The sequence below is a fragment of the Vulpes lagopus genome, chromosome 16, assembly GCF_018345385.1.
Source record: "Vulpes lagopus strain Blue_001 chromosome 16, ASM1834538v1, whole genome shotgun sequence".
Taxonomy (NCBI): Eukaryota; Metazoa; Chordata; class Mammalia; order Carnivora; family Canidae; genus Vulpes; species Vulpes lagopus.
Window position 1 is genome coordinate 52,760,566 of NC_054839.1, and position 20,153 is coordinate 52,780,718.

At 37.2% G+C, this 20,153-nt stretch overlaps 1 protein-coding gene across 1 annotated transcript in view; it reads right to left on the minus strand.

Moving 5' to 3' along the window:
* The window catches only part of VWA8 (von Willebrand factor A domain containing 8), a 342,545-nt gene that overhangs the window by 176,163 nt on the left and 146,229 nt on the right, over positions 1 to 20,153 (minus strand). The window contains exon 20 of the mRNA XM_041731061.1: positions 12,207 to 12,278. Coding sequence (XP_041586995.1) covers positions 12,207 to 12,278 — 72 coding nt within the window. The remainder of the gene's footprint in view (positions 1 to 12,206; positions 12,279 to 20,153) is intronic.

Sequence of the window (20,153 nt, forward strand, 5' to 3'; positions counted from 1 at the left end):
CTTAGTTTTCTACCATAAAAGTTACACATATTCATTTTCCTCACTGGGAAATGTAAAACACAAAACATTACCCAAAGTGCAACTGCTAAAACAAATCTGCTACCATATTCATTTTGTTCTTGTGAATTTTTAATGTTGTCATTATTCTGTATGTATAATGTGTATTCTTTAATAGAAATTAGTATGAAATCATTTTTACATCATTATTAACTCTTATTGAGGATAATACTTAGTGAGTGAAAGTTTAAAAAGGGAAAAGGATGCTGTGGAATGAGAAATCCGAAAAAATACAAATTGTCTCATGAGAATGGTGCTTTCTTTACATTACTGTTCTCATTCTGTTCTTTCTGACAATATACCGGAGACAAGGACCTTCACAGAGGTAGGAGTTAGATGGCCCTTTGACCACAGGAATAAGAGAAGCAGGGAATATATCATGTCCCACAGATGGGAATCAAACCGAGGATAGGACGGAAACATGCTTCTAGTTTCTGGGAGAGAAAAGATCAGGGACCATGACTTTAAGGACTTTGAAAGATTCTGAGATTCTTAAAAATTCCTCAGGTTTATGATTTTAGTTATCCTGTTTCCTCAGAGAGATTAGCAGTAACATCCTTTAAAGAAAAAATCCTGTAGGCTTGGCATGCTGGATGAGAAGAACATACAGAATTTGGGAAATGCCATCTGTATTGTATATTAAGAGGGAGGGCGAGAAAGAAGGAGAGCAGAAGAAAAGATCTAAGGAGGAATGGAGAGCAGGCAAGAGAAGATAAGTTTAGGGATGGGATTTGGGCTAAGAGTAAGTGTCCTGGGACTTAAATGTTGAAGGATCCCTGCCATAGCAGGTCAACTTGCAAGCTGCTATGTCAAGCCCTCTAAGTTTTACTCAAACATGGTCTTATTTATTTATTTATTTATTCATTTATTTATTTATTTGAGAGAGAGAGAGAGAGAGAGCAAGCATTTGAAAGCGCATGAGAGAGAGAGAGAGAACGAGAGAAAACAAGGGGGGGGGCAGGGCATAGAGTGTGAGGGAGAAGCAGACTCCCCGTAAGCAGGGAGACCCACATGGAAAACTTGATCTCAGGACCCTGCGATCATGACCTAGTGGAAGGCAGATGATTAACCGACTGACCACCAAGGTGTCCCTCACTCAAACATGTTCTTCACCAACCAACAGAGTCCAGAACCTTTGTGCTTCCACACCCTCACTATGTGTTTCGTTCTGAGGAGAAGAGCCCATCCTTCCGGCATCCAGCCACCTCCTGGCTCACTCCTTAGTGTTCTGATGAGATGTCTCACTTTCTGGAAGCTCTGCCTGACTCTCCCATTCTTTTCCCTCCTTCTGTTCTGAGCACCAGGCTTTCCTCCTTGGGGTTCCTAAAGTGTTGTCTTACAGCACTCAGCACACTGACCTCTAGTAATGTGTCAGGTGCCTTGACAAGAGGATTGGTGGCCGGGATCAGCCCCTGGCTAGCATGCCTCTCACCGGCACCTCACACGTAACCTGCGGGGCATCGCCACTAACATCTGAGAAAAGAAAGAAAGAAAGGAAAGGGAGGTCATGCGACATGCTCTTGCTAAAGGAGGTAGAAAGCTGTTCCAGGAAGCTTCTGCTCCCTTTGTGCGGACAAAGAGGAGGAAGCTCTGCCGCATGCATGCACACCCCTTCAGTGCTTAATCGCTTGAATCCTCATGCCAGCCCATGTGAGTAGGAGGTCATGTACCTATTTTGGGGAGAAGCAAACTTAAATTCTAAGTAGTTAAGAACCCGGCACCCAGTGGGATTTAAGGGCAAATCCATTCTGGGTGAACAGACTGGGCTGTGTTCTGTTACATTATACTGCAAAAGAGAATGTCGGGAGGTCACCTCCCTGCACTGATTTACATGGGAGTTTACATCCTGATGTCACGGAATCCAGATCAGTCACTCCAAGGTTATCATGGCCTAAATCATGCGCCAGGAACGCCCTGTATAGAATCCAAGGCTCAGAAGGGAGAACAGTGAGAAAATCAGGTTGGATCTTCCCTTCTGCAGTAATTTTTAAAATGGACTCCAAGGCAAGTGCTAACCACCACGAGTGCTCGCTTTCCTCACATGTTTGCCTGATCTTTGGGGCATTCGCTGCAGTCCCCCCTAATTCTTTAATAACATTCACACAGTTAGATCAGCTTGTATAATATTTACAGATTTCTTTTAAAAAACTGCTATATGAAGGTCATTAACAACTACCGACTACAGAAAAAAAATAGACTAATATTAGAGTAAAATCAGGAGAAATAAGTTATGGCTACCTTTTTTTGTTTAACCTTAAAATTTCCATCGAATGTTAAACTTTCTAATCCTTTGCTTCCACCTGAAAACACACTTAATATACTAGCAGTTACGAGACTTGGATTACACACTCCACTTCCTGTGTCTCCAGATGGAAGCCTCTACCACCATCTTGAGCCTAGATTTGCTCATTTGATTACAGAGAGCCTAGACAAGCTGATCTCTAAATGCTGTTTTATGCTAATATTCTGTAATCCCATGATAAAATGTGAGATTACTGCTCTATCAATCTCTGGGAATTTCTTATTTTCCAAATTCTCTCAGTGAACATACATTACTTAGGCAGTGAGAAAAAAACGATTAAAACTGAATAGTAAACCATCCAAAACAATTGCACAAATGTCCACCCTGTCACAGAGCCAAGGAACAGTACCCAGAAGTCAGACGAGAAGACACACATTTTAACTGCACTACGAGTTTGCATGGCTCGAAAACACCCTGACTTAGAAAGCTTTCTGTCAGAGTCATAACCTTTTTCTTTTTTAAAACTTTTTTTAAGATTTTTATTTATTTATTTATTCATAACTGGAATGATAAAATCCACTTCCCTGTAATTTCTCTGTGAGATACTGTGTTGCTATAAATGGCAAAGGTATATTCTTTGCTAGTTTGGTCATTAGGTATGACTTAAAGCAGCCATGACAAACATCGTGGGGGAGATAGAATTTGTGTATGCGCAAGAACAAAATACGGATTTAGAATGAGAGCAAGAAAAATAATCACTAGGAAACACTGGATCAACAGAGTAAATGTTAAAGAGAAGATGGCAGAGTGGTAAAGAATTTCCACATTGTAATTCAAGCAACTTCACTAAGGGGTTGGAGGAGGGACACAAGATAATTTAATATCAAATAAAGATGAATGTCCCCCAAGTATTTCATAGCCTTGGGACTCTCAGGCTGCTGGAGCTACTAGAAGCACAGCATACTTAGTTATCAAATTCTCTGCCACTACCAGCTGGGTACTACAGGCAGGAGGTTTCTGGACAAAGTGTTCAGTCCCTTCCCAGACACTAGCCAATTATGCTGGCATGGCAACGTGGTATATTTCTGATGTCACATGGTAGCAACCTGCCAGGGCTCAGTTCAAATTATTAATTAGCAGAATTCACACATCCTTTAATTTTGGTAATAAAATACTCACGGTCTCTCAATATTAAATAATTCAACAAACATGACTTTATCAGGAGAAAAACTAAGTCCATGATCACACATTAATAAATGGAAGAGATACAAAGAATTATACAGAATCATATAGTAACAATGTGCATAGAGTTCTGCTTAGTTGGCATTAAATACACTTTACTAATGTTCCCAGTGTATAAATATCTTAAAGTCAAAGGCTATGAAGATCAGAAAAGAAGGCAATTATTTCTAGTCTCGAAAAAAAATGGATATGGTTTGATGTACTATGACATCAACCAGGGAGATAACCGGCTTCACAAAATATACTCTAGACAATATTTCCTCAGAAGTTCATTAATATTGGTATAATTCTGAATAAAACACTTTTATTCATGAAAATTTGTTAGCACCTCTCAGGATAAAGAGAACAGGAGGATATATCTTTCCTTTTTCAAAGAGACCTGGGAGGTACATCGGCTAAATACAACTCACAGCCTTTGTTTAAATGTTGATTTGGAATAAACCAACTGTAAAATGACACTTTTGGAGATAACTGAGGAAAACTGAAAATAGGGTATCTGTATATCCAGGGATTATTATCAACTTGCTAGGTGCAATAATGGAATTATGGGTATATTAGAAATAAATGCTGAGATATCTGTGAGAAAAATGTATTACATGAAAGAATAATGTATGAAAAGACAACATAAAAAAGGCGTTGGGGGAATAGATAAAATAAATTGGATAACATGCTGTTAACTGTGAAGCTAAGTAACTGCTACAAAGGGGTTCATTATATACTCTACTTTTTGTAAAAGTTATAAAATGCCCTGTACTCTGGATGTGAAGCATTGTCCCTGGTCTACTATAAGCACTCAACAATAGTTAGCAATTACATAGTATTACTGTTGTTGCTGTTACTATTATTGTTAACTAGTGTAAACAATAGTGTGCTATGATGAAAAAGAAGTTTGAGCTTGGGCAGTCTGAGCCCTAACTCTGCCATTAACTAGCTATGGGATCTTCAGCAATATTTTAACCTTTTTGAGTTTTAGAAGACTTATTTGTAAGATGTGAACCATAAAGACATTTGCATCAAAAGGTTGTTGTAGAACTAAAAGAGATGATTTTTTTTAAAATAGAAAATTGGAAATTATAAAATGTATATTACCATTTTTAACCCTTACTCAAAAGAAACCTATAATTCAACTATATATGAAATCAAATACATACCACAACTTTAAAAGAGTGAAAAAATACTATAAAATTTCAGAAAAAAAACAAGATTATTTCTATTTGAGGAAGACTAAGAAAGGCTTCACTGAAGAAGAAACATCTGAGCTTTTGAAAACTGGCAGGATTTTCCTTGGCAAAGATGAAGGGAAGCACGGTGTGAAGCAAACAATATGAAAAATGACTGAGGGAACAAAAGGGGCTGGCTCACTCAGGGAGGGTAAAAAACTCAAATTTGGAAGAACTAAAATTATAAAAAGGAGTTTGGATCCAGGTCATGGTCTGTTTTGAGTGTCTGTGTACAAAAGAGATTTTATCTCATAGGCAAGGAGGAACCACTTATAACTTTTAGCAGGAAAATAAAATTAAGAGGTACTTTTTTTTTTTAAGATTTTAATTTATTCATTCATAAGAGACAGACACATAGGCAGAGGCAGAAGCAGGCTCCCTGTGGGGAGCCTGATGCAGGACTCGATCCCAGGGCCCTAGGATCACAACATGAGCCAAAGCAGATGCTCATCCACTGAGCCACCCAGTTGCCCAAGAGGTACTTTCTAATGATGGAACTGAAAAGAATACCTAAAGAACCAGTACTATGAAAACATGAAGCACATGAAAAGTCAGGGACAGAAAAGACATCTCACATAAAAATCAGCCAGAGCTGACTTTTTATTAGATAAGGAAGACATAACACAATAGAATTTTGATAAGGGCAAAAAATATGAACTGTGAAATACAAGGAGAGCTTAAGTATGAAAACTTCACCACACCACTATTATTGGTAAAATGATACAAAGGGATGGCTCAAAGAAAGGAAGGAAGGAAGGATGGATGGAAAGAAGGAAGGCAAGAAGGAAGGAAGGAAAGAAGGAAGGAGACAAATCTGGCAAATTACTGGATTATATTCATTTAGAAGTGATTGTGAATTTTTATGTTCATTAGTAAAATTAAAATTTGATGATTTGCTTTGCAATTTGATCTAACATGATATAGAGATGGTTAAATTTTTACCTTCTAAAATAAAATGCTGCAAATTAGAAAAATAACTCTTACGTAAGGAGATACCTGAGCATATTAGAACTCTATATTGCTGGAATAGTTCTTCCTTCAAATATCTGATAAAATGCAACTGTCTCTCAAAACTCAAGCATTCTTACATAAATACTTAGTTTATTCTTAGGGAGTTTATAAACAATAATAAAAATTATGCACCTATGGGTTGATTCTATCACCCAAAACATTCACAATCAGTATTCTGTGTATCAAATAGAATATAGCTCTATAAGTCAAAAGAAAAGAAAGCAGGAGAAGGAAAGAGGCTTATCCTCCAGTAGAGTTGGGACAGAAGTATCATTGACTCAAAACAAAATAGGGATTTTTTTTTCCCTCTCAGTAAAGCTAAAATAAGTAGAAACTCATGCTATGATTTAAAAAAAAAAAAGAAAGAAAAAGAAAAAAAGCCAGCATGAGAACTCCTAATTCCACAAAAGGCACATGTAATGTTATAATTAAAGTAGTAGAAAATAATGAGTGTAGCAGTATACTAAAGTCATTCTATAATATGCAGCATTATGTACTAACGGACCATCAAATGTGTGTAATTTCAGACACATATCTCTTTTGGCTGACAGGCAGCAATTCTGCTTCTCTTATTGGAAAGCTGCTGTGCTATGCCATAAAATCCTACATAGAAAACTGAAAGGATAAAAAATATCAATTTTATTTCACCCAAATAAGATGTGAGCTACTTAATTTTGCTATGATAAGTAATGTTTATGGAACTGTTTTCAGCTTCCCAACAGTTATAAAATCTTGTCTAGTATCAGATTTCTTCAAAAAGACAGTATCATATGGAAAGAAAAGGTGGGATTGGGCCTATAAAGATGAGAAACCTTAAAAGACCTCAAGATCACCACTTAACTCTTGAATTTCCTCATTGTAAAAGCTGCTCCTGATAATAGAGCAATCTGTCAAGGCATCTCTAAATTTATAACTTTAACTATTAAAAAGTTTTTTTCATGGACATCAGCCAGTTTCTAGTTTGCAAACAGAAGGTTAGGTAGACGTATGTATGTACAGATAGTTTGTATTAAGATATTCATCGCAGTTTATCACTTAATTATACCAACCCACTGCTGGTTTCTCTGCTAAGATTTAATCCCCAAAGCTTAACTTCTAACTTTTTTTTTGAGAAATCATTATGTAATGTTTTAGAAAGAGAAAGAAAGGAGCCCAATCAATTGCTACAGTTTACTTAGGTTCAAAATAAATCATGTAGGGGTGCCTGGGCGGCTCAGTTGGTTAAGCATCTGCCTTCGGCTCGGGTCATGATCCTGGAGTTCTGGGATCAAGGCCCATATCAGGCCCTTTGCTCAGCAGGGAGTCTACTTCTATCACTCCCACACCTTCTCCGTCTCCCTCTGCTCATGCTCTCTCTCTCTTTCAAATAAATAAAATCTTAAAAAGAAATCATGTGATTAAAACAGGCATTTTCCCACTTGTCACTTTGCATTTGAGTGAAAACCAGTGGTATCGCCCCATGAGAGTCAGCAGTTCTCAACCTACCAGTTGTACCGCTACTTGCTTATTATCCTTTTCCTTTTCTCATTATTTTGCTTCAGAAGATAGAAACAAGAGTGCAAGTGAGAAGGTGCATAAAATATTGAGGTGCTGAAATATTGAAAGGTACTGATGAAGCAAGGCATTTTCAAAGCTATTGATGAAGTATCTGAGTTTTGATGGCTGCAAAAGCACACATTCCTAAAAAAAGAAATCTAGATGATCAGAATTCTGAGGCAAAGCATGAGGAAACAACATGAAACTCCATTCCATCTTCAGCAAAATACATCTCCATGGGGTTCTTACTCTGCATTTGCCAACAAGTACTGCAGGTGGCTTTACACTCCCTTGTACATACTAAATGGAAGCAGCCAAGAGTCTAATGAACTTGGAGGGCATTCTGCAAAGTGAAATATGACAGAGAAAGACAAATACTATGTGGTATCATTTATATGTGGAATCGAAAAAAAAGAAAAAAAAAGTCAAACTCAGAAACAAGAGTAGAAAAGTGGGTAGGGATAGGGTAATAGGACGAGGCTGGTAAAAGGGTACCAAATTTCACCTATAAGATGAACAGGCTCTGAGGATTTAATGTATAACTTGGTGACCTAGTTTAATAACACTGTATTGCCTAATAAAATTTGCTAAGAGAGGAGAACTTAAATGTTCTTACGATGACAGAAAATATGTAAAGTAGTGGATGTGTTTAATTAACTAGATGGGTGGAATCCTGTCAGCATGGATACACATATAAAATCATCACCCTGTACCCATTAAATATATTACAACTTTGATAATTATATGTTAATAGAGCTGGGAGAGAAAAGGAGTCAAGCTATAGAATCTTGCTAAGATCCAATGTTAGCTTTTGAAAACATGTTTGAAAGGAACTGAAATTGGCGAAAGTAATTAAAAAGTTCTGTTTAGACTTTAGTCACTTTGGTTCAATTTCTACCCCTTGACCTGATAAATGTAAGCATGCACAAGATTAAGTGTCACTTAATTAGGTGAATTCTAAATAGCATCTAATTATTATTATAAATTTAAAAATATTACTATTTCATTATTCTGTCCTAGTGATAATGCTGCCAATCTTTGATCCTGTCAACATATAAACCTAATTAAGTTGAAGAGGCCTCTTAACTATTCACTCTGTTAAGTAGGCATTCTCTAGATTCTAATTTATTTGTTTCCTTCACTGATGACACTTGCAAATTTACAAAATAAAGAATTCAGTCAATATGTTTCAGACTCTCCAGAAAATAATCCAACTAAAACGGAATTTTAAATTCATATTACTTCTAATTCATTTTAACTACCAGTTAGGAATCTATTCTTGGTAGGCCTCTAAAATCCAGTAATTTATTCAGCAAACATTTGTTGAATGTCTACTGTATGCCAGTCAAAAATCACTAAGGCTTTTCTCAAGGGGCTTTCTGTTTAGTAGAGAGATGGCAGGTAGATATATAAGTCTACGAGAAGCTAAAGGAAATCGATAACTGGGCTGCTATAGAAGCTCAGGGAATGGGCCAAAGCTTCAGGCCTGTGTTCAGGAAGACTTTATTAAGAAACATATTATAGAATATTAGAGCCAGAGGGACTTTAGAAAATACCAATTCCAATCCCATCATTTTACAGATAAGGGGAAAAAAAGAGAGACAGATGGAGAAGAAAAAAAAAAAAGAAAGAAAAAGCCAACTAAAAGTAATAGCAATCTACCCAATATCACCTAGAGAAATTGAAGAGTCTGGGTGAGAAAGCAGGTCTCTGGATTCCCAGCTTTCTGGTTTCCTATGATAGCACACTGCCCCTCTGGGGTTGGATGGATTTCAAAAGGCAAATATGAAGGAAAGAAGAGAGTGCTGGTAAGATCAAAGACTGGGATATGACACTGATAAGAAGATATGTTTGGAAAACAGTGTTAAATTTATCTGAGGACAAAAGTTTGAGGGGAGGAATGAGACAGGCTGTGAGCCGAGTGGGATCAGACAATGGAGGACATCAAATGACAGGAGGACATCAAACAACAGCCTAAAAGGGTTAGTCCTGTTCATGAGATAATTCCATGGACACAGGAGCAGAATTTATTCAGTAAATCTGCAAGTGCCTTTAACATTGGTATTATTAAATGACACTGATGGTCTTAGAGGTTTATCATAAATGAACAAAAAAACTCTTCTGATATGAAAAAGGCCAATAAAATACAGCACATTTATACTGAATACAATCTCTCTCTGTCAATTTTTCTTTCTCCAAAGCAGAGGGTGACAGAACAAGGACAAAATAAGGCAAAACACTGTGATCTGCTGATGACAGGGGCAGTTTGTGACAGCAGCCATTGAGAGATATTCATGATACCCTGTGCCTCCACTTTGCTCCTCCTGAGAATCCCCAATGTGCCAGTTCTGCCCAGCGCTTGCTGAGCCAACCTGAGGGAAGCCTGAAAATCAATGGGATCGCCTATCCTCACCAGATGCTGGGGTCTAGGCATCCTCACCTCGCTGCTCTTCGCTCTACCCCATTGCTTTGCCCTTTGTCTACTGTCTTGCTCTCCTCTTTGGGACTGGAAATAGCCTAGAGGTACCATACTGGATTTCTCAGCCTTCATATAGCACTCTAGAGTGATTTCAAAGCATACCGCCCCCTTTTTCATTTATCAGAAAGTGGAAACAAACCTCTGTTCAATCTCACCCTCATCCTGCAGAGCTCTCCTCAGTCTCCCAGAGGTTAGAATATGCCTCCTGTCCTTCTGGTTACTGGGTAGGTTCTAACTTTAACCTTTCAACCTAGACAACTCTTGTGAGATCCTGACTCTATATCTGCTCAATGTAAACTTTGTCTTTGCCAAGAAACTCTTACTGCATCCCACTCACTAAACCCTTATGGAATCAGTATAATCTAGAATATTTCAAAGCTGCATCATAGCTTGACCTCTAGGGACCTTCCGTTTGAAAGCCTGCTCCTTAGGCAAAATTGTTCTTCAAGCCCCAGCTCTATATATTCTTGGTTTACTCTCTTTGTCATGCTGGTCTGCTACTACCAACAGAGTCTGTGTCTAAGGCCATTCAGGCAGAAATCTTGAAAAGGACACACTGAGCATACCAGGGTCTAACCACTTATAAAAAGTTTGTGAAATCTCTCGGCTATATAACAGCATTTTTCAACGTGAGATGAGAGTCATTATTTTTTAGAGATAGGTGAAAAATTGCCTTCCTGGGTTTTGAAATCAAGGTCTGAATACTGGACTGCTGACTGCTCTCCATCCTTCCACTCTGGTACAGATACTCATCAGGAAAAACGATTTTTCCTTCCACTCTGGTACAGATACTCATCAGGAAAAACGATTTTTCAGTAAATAAAGGTAGGTAAGAGTCTTGAAACAGTGAACAACAACAACAAAAATCTGTGAAAAATTCATCACTCTTCTTTTAACTCTTATTTAGAAAAACATGAAACAAAAAAATATTAAAGTCCTTTTTAAAGCACAGTGAAATAGATTTAATTTTAACTGAGCACCTACTATGAGCCAAGCACTGTGTGAGGTTTCTTCTGTGCATTGCCTCATGTGTCTCTTACCCGAGTGCATACTATTTTTATTTCCAGGGTAGATATCAGGGAACTGAGCCTTGGTAAGATAAACAATTTGCCATCACAGTCACAGCCATCTGGGAAAGGGTTCCTATTGTACCTTTAGCCAGCTAACCTCTAAACCTGTGCACTCAATCAGTAAGCCATTCAACTGGCTCATTTTAATTAAAAAAAAACAAAAAACAAATCAACCCTTTAAAATTGTAAGTACGAGAGGCTAAATATATAAAGAATATGTATTGTTTTTGTAACTTTTTAAAAAAGTAAAAATAAAGACCAAACTCCTTCTGAATGTTTTTTGTTAATTTAAGACCTAGTTAAAAAACCAAAGTTGCTGGTCACCATGAATCTGATCATTCAATTGGGGAACATCAGAAGATGTTCCATCTTTCCATCCATCCATTGCTTCCATAAACACTTGCTGAATATCTACTATGTAGCAGACATTGTTCTAGGAACTGAGAATACAGAAACAAGTAAGAGAACTATAGACTAGTTGGAGAGACTATCATTCTATATGTAAACAGAGTAACATTATCAGAGTGATGACTACCACTAGTGTGAAAGAAGGATGCAGAAGCAGAGGAAACTTGACTCAGCTAGGGACAAGGGAAGACCCCTCAGGAGGTAGGGGAGGGGGATAGAGGAAGGGAACTGGGAGTGCTCCATGTAGAGAAGAGCATGCACCAAGGACCAGGACAGAGATAAGAAACTGAAGGTAGTTCAGAGTGGCTCAAGCTACCACCCAGTGAGAGAAAGGAAGCCAAGGCTTAGGACTATAAAGGTGGGCAGAAGCCAGATGCTGCAGGACACTGTTAGCCACACTGAAGACTATAGCTAAGAGCCATGGGAAGCCAATTTAAGCAAAAAAGAGAGACCTAGTCAGATTTTAGTTTGACAAGTATCAATCTGGCTGCAGAGCAAAGAGTAGATCAGAATAGGAGTAAGGTTAGGGTGGAGCGGGATCCCTGGTTGGTGCAGCGGTTTGGCGCCTGCCTTTGGCCCAGGGCGCAATCCTGGAGACCCGGGATCAAATCCCACATCAGGCTCCCGGTGCATGGAGCCTGCTTCTCCCTCTGCCTGTGTCTCTGCCTCTCTCTCTCTCTCTGTATGACTATCATAAATAAATAAAAATTAAAAAAAAAAAAAAGGTTAGGGTGGAGCTATATTGGCAAAGTACTGCTGTAGCCCACGTGATAGATGATGGTGAGCTGGGCTAGGGTGACAGATGTAGGAAAGAGGAGTCAACCTTTATGAGGTATAATGGACATAACTTGATGAGTGACTGAATGGTGATTGATGCTCTGAAGTAATTCTAAAGTGTAGAGGGTGGAAGACCCTCTAAGTTTCAGCCATACATAACTCACCTGATTACCAACCAATAATAGGTGTTCTCCAAGAAGAAAGTCTTTCAGCATGTCTTCCATCACTATCATGTGCTAGAGAAAAAAGAACTAGAGGTTAATCATGTTTTGCATTATCAAGGTGAAGTAACAGAGTTAACAATAAAGATTATCTTCATGCTAAGTAAAGCATTTAGAGTTTCAGTTCAAGATGGCAGTGTAAAAAGATCCTGATCTTACCTGCTCCCATGAACGTACAGATTGTACAGCAATATATGAAATAATTACTTCTTAGAAAAATCTAAAGGCTACCTGACTGATGACTATGCACTGGACAAATAAGAAGAAAATCATCAAAGCAAGTAGGAGAGGCTGGGACACAGTCTCACCACAACACCCCCCCCCCCCCCCAGTACAGCATCCTATAACTGGGAGGGAACTCAAAACATGGAGCTTCTCCCTGAGGAGTGAAGGGTTCGCACCCCACATTGAGCATTCCAACTTTTAAGACATACACTGGAGAGATGAGCCCCCAAAACATCTAACTTTGAAAACGAACAAGGCTCACATCCCAAGACCCATGAGACCCTGGCAGTCTGAAAAACTGACCTGCCCTGGAGCCTACCTCAGAGGCAGCTGACTGTGCCCAGACTTAAAGTGAAGGAGGCTCACCTGCTTATATTAAAGCCTTGGCCTGAGGGACAGGCATCTCATTTAACACATGCATGTAGAAGCCTACCGGAATTCTCTCTGGGGATGGAAACTGGCAAGTGCCATCCTTCTGTTCTCCATCTGCTATGATTCAGAGTACCAGAATCTTTGGAAAAGAGCTTTTGTGTGTCTGGTGTCTCAATTTTTATGGCTGCCACCTAGGATTGCCTGGCTATGGAGGCCAAAGGAGCTTGTATTCCTGGTCCCATACGACTGATAATTGGTGCTGCCCAGAAAGGAACTCAGGCCTCTGGCACCCTGATTTTTGTGACTGCTGCTAGGAGATACCTCTACATCGCCTGGCTCTGGTAGCCAGTGGGGCTTACATTTGGAGGCACCACAGGATTGTAACCCGGGGACACAGTTCTTAAATAGCTACCATCCCAGAGTAGAGCAAGAGGCAGCAAACCCAGGAGCTCAATCTTTCTATGAAGGCTTACAAACTAACCATCATGACTGAGGCGTGAGGGACAGTATTTAATTTAAAATGAATCTTGGGGCTGGCTACAATCCTTGCTAGAGACCCCAGAGGGCTGGTGTTATCTTTGTGCTCACCCTCTATCACACCAAAGCACCAGTGTCTCCTGGAAGGGAGCTTTACACACATCTGTGTCCTGGTTTTTATGTCTACTGCCCTAGTTTCTAAAGCTGTCACCCAGTAGACACTCCTTAATCACCTGGCTCTGGAGCCTGGAGGTGGGGAGGCCCTTACATTTCTGGGTTCCATGGAACTCTGGCAACTATAAAGATGGTTCTTGGCAGGCTACCAGCCCAGGACACTGCACAGACAGTGGACTGAGGCACAATCCTTAGTTTTCTATGAAGGAAACCTCTCTGCTTGCCTTGGAGATTCAGTCTAAGGAACAACCTTCAGGTTTGGCACACATTTAGAGGCCTATGGAGTTCTCTCAAGGAACACAGGCCATCGTGGATGCCATCCTGGCTATCTCTCTTAGCCTTGCTCTAGTTCATCAGTATCACCCAGAAAAGGGCTTACATACTTGTTTGGAGCCCCAATCCTGTGGCTGTCACCCAGTAGATAGCATCAGATCACTTGGTTCTTGTGATCAGTGGGGCTTACACTTGTGGTACATAGGATTATATTATTGGGCATACTTTTAAAAGCTGATGCCTGAGGGTGTGGTTTCTAGGCAGCCTAAATTTAAGTGCTGAGTCTCTCCCATATGAGACACACACACAGATCTTTGCACATTCTCAACTACTGGGAACTATTAAAAATATAATAGGTAGCTTGGACAAACACAAAGATTTAAGAGATAATAAAGAGCTAAGGCACAGTTGAATGACAAGGTTCATTTTCTGCATGAGGCCACTCCTTTAACAGTGGGAAAAGTAGTCATCTCACACGCTGTATAGAAATCAACAGAGACAGTTAAGCAAAATGAAAAGACAGAGGATATGTTCCAAATGGAAGAACATGATAAAACTTCAGGAAGAAAAAAAAAAAAAACTTTAACAAAATGAAGTAAGTAATTTACCTGATAGAGTTCAAAGTAATGGTCATAAAGATGCTCACCAAACTGAGAAGAATAGATGGATGCAGAAGAACTTCAAAATAGAGATGAAAAAAAAAGTTTTTTTAAAGTAGCAAACAGAAGTCACAATGTTGAAGATTACAATACCTGAACCAAAAAGTTCAATGGCAGACCAGATGAAGCAGAAGAAAGGATCAGTCAACTCAAAGACAAGGCAGTGGAACTAACTCAATCAATGCATCAAAAAGAAAAAAGAATTACAAAAAGTAAAGATAGTTTAAGGGACTTAAGGGACTAACATTTACATCACAGGGCCCCAGAAACAAGAAGAGAGAGAGGAAGAGGTAGAAATTTTACTTGAAAATACAATGACTAGAATCTTCCCCAACCCAGGGAAAGAAATAGACATCAGATGTAGGTTCCAAATAAGAGGAATCTAAAGAGACCTATACTATGACACATTATGATTAAAATGTCAAAAGTAAAAGGCAAGAAGAGAATATTAAAAGCAGCAAGAGAAAAACAACTTGTTACATACAGGGGGACACCCATTAGGCAAACAGCAGATTTTTCAGTGGTAATATCACACACCAGAAGGCAGTGGTGTGATACATTCAAAGGAATGAAAAAAACCTTGCCAACCAACAATACTGGCAAAGTTATCACTCAGAAGTGAAAAACAGATAAAGAGTTTTCCAGGTAAGCAAAAGCTAAGTGAATCATCACCACTAATCCGACTGTATGAGAAATGTTAAAAGGACTTTAAGCTGAAAAGAAAGGGTACAAATTAGTAATAAGAACATGTATGAAAATACATTTCATTGGAAAGGTAAATATATAATAAAAATAGTGGATTAATCACTTATCAAGATAGTATGTAGGTTAAAGGCAAATATATAAGCTATTTTACTGCTTTTAATAATTATAATAATTATGTAAGGGATTACAATAATAATTTTTTTAAAGATTTTGTTTATTCATGAGAGACACAGAAAGAGAGAGGCAAAAAAAGACAGACAGAGGGAGAAGCAGGCTCCATGCAGGGAGCCTGATGCAGGACGTGATCCCAGACCCAGGGATCATGCCCTGAGCCAAAGGCAGACACTCAACCACTGAGCCACCCAGGCGTCCCAAGGATGACCATAATTAGTTAAGGGATATGCAAGATAAAAAATATAAGATGTGACATGCAAAACCATAAAACATGAGGGAGAAGAGCAAGAATGTTGAGCTTTACAATGGGATTAAATTTAAGTTGTTATCAATTTAAAATAGGCTGTTGCAAATATATTATTTTAAGCCTCATGGTAACTACAAGGAAATAACCTATAGTAAATACACAAAAAATAAAGAGAATATAAGCATAACACTAAAGAAAGCCAACAAACCACAAAAGAGAATAAGAAACAGAAAAACTACAAAAATAGCCAGAAAACAATTAACAAAATGACAATAAACACATACCTATTAATAATTACTCTGAATGTAAATGGACTAAATTCTCCATCAAAAGACATAGAGTGGCTAAATGGATAATATACCAAGACTCAACTATAAGCTATCTACAAGAGATTCATTTTAGATGTAAAAATACACAGACTCAAAGTGAAGAGATGAGAAAAGATATTTCATCTAAATGGAAACCAAAAGAAAGCTGAAGTAGCTGTACTTATATAAAACATATTACTAGTAAAGAAATTCAATCTTTAATCAAAAAAACTCTCAACAAATGAAAGTCCAGACCAGATTCTACTAGTGAATTCCACCAAACATTCAAAGAATTAATACCAATCTTTCTCAAACTCTTCTGAAAAATAGAAGGGCACTCTTCAGAACCACCATTACCCTGATACCAAAACCAGACAAGGAAGGAAATTATAGGTCAATATCCTTGAGTGAACATAAATGCAAAAATTCTCAATGAAATATTAGCAAGCCATAATCTAACAATAAAATAAGGGAATCATACACTATAATCAAGTGGGAATTAATGCAAGGATACAAGGATGGTTCATTGTATTCATTGTCTGCGAATCAATTCAATGTGGTACACCACATTAACAAAATGAAGGATAAAAATCATGATCATTGCAACAGATGTAGAAAAAGCACCTGACAAAATTCAACATCCATTTATGATAAAAAAAAAAAACTCTCAACAAAGCAGTATAGAGGGAACATATCTCAACATAATAAAGGTCATATAAGACAAGCCCACAGCTAACAACATACTCAATGGTAAAAAGCTTAGAGCTTTTACTCTAAGATCAGGATCAAGACAATGATGCCCACTCTTGCCACTTTTATTCAACACAGTACCAGAGAAATCAGAGAAGGAAAAAAAAGGAAATTGGAAAGGAAGAAGTAAATCTATCACTATTTACAGATAGCATGATATTATATATGGAAAACCCTAAAGACATTATCAAAAAGCTGTTAGAACTAAAAAAATTCAGCAAAGTTGAAAGATACAAAAGCAATACAAAAAAAAAAAAAAAACCTGTTGGTTTTTCTGTACACTAATAATGAACCATCAGAAAGAGAAAACAGTCTCACTTACAATTGCATTAGCAAGAATAAAATACCTACAAATGAATTTAACCAAGGAGGTAAAAGACCTGTGTATTGAAAACTGTCAGACATTAATGAAAGAAATGGAAGATACAAATAAATGGAAAAATATTCCATGTTCATGGATTAGAATAGTTAATGTTGTTAAAATGCCATACTACCCAGAGTAATCTACAGATTCGATGCAATCCCTATCAAAATTCCAATGGCATCTTTCACAGAAACAGAACAAACAATCCTAAAATTTATATGGAATCATAAAGACCCCAAAAAGTCAAAAAGTCATGAGAAAGAAGAACAAATTTGAAAGCATCACAGTTTCTGATTTCAAACTATATTATAAAGCCATAGTAATTAAAAAAAAAAAAAGCTGTAGTAATCAAAACTGTGTAACATTGGCAGAAAAGATATGTAAATTAGTGGAACATAATAAAGGGCCTAGAAACAAACCCATATATATCAATGGCCAATTAATTTATGACAAAGAAGTCAAGAATGGAGAAAATATGGAGAAAGGACAGTCTCTTCAATAAATAGTACTGGGAAAATGGACAGTCACATGCAAAAAAATAAAACTGGATTTTTTTTACCATACATAAAAACTATCACAAAATTATTATATTATAAAATTATATTAAAGACTTGAACGTTAGGCCCAGAAACCATAAAACTCCTAGAAAACATAGGCAGTAAGCTTATGACATATGTCTTAGTGGTGATTTTAGAATCTGACACCAAAAGCACAAGCAACAAAAACAAAAATAAGTAAGTGGGGCTCCATCCAACTAAGCAGCGTCTGCCCAGTGAAGGAAACTATTAACAAAATGAAAAGGCAACCTAGTGAATGGGAGAAAATACTAACAAATCATATATCTGATAAGGGGCTAATATCCAAAATATATAAAGAACTCATATATTTCAACAGGAAAAAACAAACAATCCAAGTAAAAAGTGGGCAGAGGATTTGAATAGACACGTTTCCTAGGAAGACTTACAAAAGGCCAATGGGTACATGGAAAAATGTTCTACATCACAGCATCAGAGAAATGTAAGTCAAAAACCTAATGAGATGTCACCTCATACCTGTTAGAATGGCTATTATCACAAAGACTAGAAATAACAAGTGTTGATGAGGATGTAAAGATAAGGGAAACTTTATGTATTGGTAGAATGTAAATTGATCCGGCCACTATGGAAATTGGCATAAAGTTCCTCAAAATATTAAAAATAGAATTACCATATAATCTATCAATTCTACTTCTGGGTAATTTTTTGGAGAAAGCGAAAACAATAATTTGAAAAGATATTTGCATCCCCACCTTCACTGCACCATTATTTACAACAGCCAAGGTTTGGAAACAACCTATGTATCAATTGGTGGATGAATGGATAAAGAAGATGTGGCATATATAGACACAACGGAATATTATTCAGCCATAAAAAGAATGAATGCCTGGGTGGTTCAGTGGTTGAGTGTCTGCCTTAGGCTTAGGTCATGATCCTGGGGTCCTGAGATCGACTCCCACATCAGGCTTCCTGCATGGAGCCTGCTTCTCCCTCTGCCTATGTCTCTGCCTCTTTCTGTGTCTCTCATGAATTTAAAAAAAAAAAAAAAAAAGAATAAAATCTTGCCCTTTGTAACAACATGGATGATCCTAGGGGGCATTATGCTACTTGAAATAAGTCAGACAGAGAAAGACAAGTACTGTATGATCACTTATATATGGAATCTAAAAAATATACATGTGTATATTTGAAATATATAAACAAAATATATATGACATATATATACTGAAAAAAATAAAACGTCTAAGCTCATAGATATAGAAAACACATTGGTGGTTGTTATAGGCAGGGGGTAGGGGTGGGAGAAATGGGTAAGTTGGTTTTGTTTTTGTTTTTCAATTTAAAAAATTGAATAAAAAAGAAAGAAAACATCTACTATAATAGACAATACTCAAACAATTCTCAAACAATTTTTTAAAATAAAAATTAATGCTGTGGTTGTAAGTTATATAACTAGTTAGGTCACTGATACCGAAAACTTGAAATAGTCCGCCTAAGCAAGACAAAGCCACTCATCATTACTTACAAAGAGTTTTTGTAATTAGCTCAAATAAATTTTCACTATTGCTTTATGTAGGGTTGGCTTATAATTTAACATAATATTTAAATTAATACTTGCTAATAATGTAAATATCATAAGCGTTCCAAAATAATTGGAGATTTCCATGGAACATTTTACACTAAATTGCTCTTAATCATTACCTTCAAAGATGTATAACTTTAGAATTAGAAATATATTATTTAGTTCCCACATTTTTTATTTGAATTAGGACAGGATATAATAAAAGAACAAGATTAAAGTTGTTCACAATAGCTACGAAGGAAATTACATTGCTCTTCTATATCTGGAAAAATAGGCCAACCATAAGTAGGTCACAAAGGCTCTACGTGGGGTTTGGGGGAGGAAATCTATCCCAGAACAATTAATATCCCTATTTCTTTCTCTTGGTTTTCTGTATCAAAACAGTAACAGCCTCTTAAGTCCTGAAGTTATTGAAGCTCCCTATTTGTGGAAAAGGCAAATTAACTGTTTGCATTTAATACATGCTGCAGATATTTTTCTAGTTTGTTACTTGCTTTTCTTTTCTTAACTTGTTTTATTGATTTTTTTTTGACATCTCATACATTTTCCTCTTACTTGTCAAATTAAGCTGTACTTTCTGAGTTCTTTTCTTAGAAAAACTGAGAAAGATTTTTCTTTCCTTCAAAAACAGATGAGTATTTCTGAATGTTTATCTTTGTAGTTTTTATTTTTTTGAAATGCTTTCAGATACACCATTGAGCTACGGTTTTAACAAAGCTTGAAGTAGGTGGGCCTGCCAATTTATTGTCCACTCTGGAACACTTTAACGAATCAAAAGAGATGCTGTTATAAATTAAACACCAATAAAAAAATAAATAAATAAAATAAAATAAAAAAAAAGAGATGCTGTTAATAATGAGAGACAACAAACGTAAACAGGAACTATTTTAGGGCCTATCTTAGGCAGGCCAATGTGTGTGGTTACCCTAGTTAAAAGGGAGTCCTACAATACCCTTTATTCTGGGTTCTAGTGATAATATGGTCTGGAGACTTCTTCCTTCTAAAATGAAAAGTTAGTGCCAATTTCCAGACAACATTTAAGCC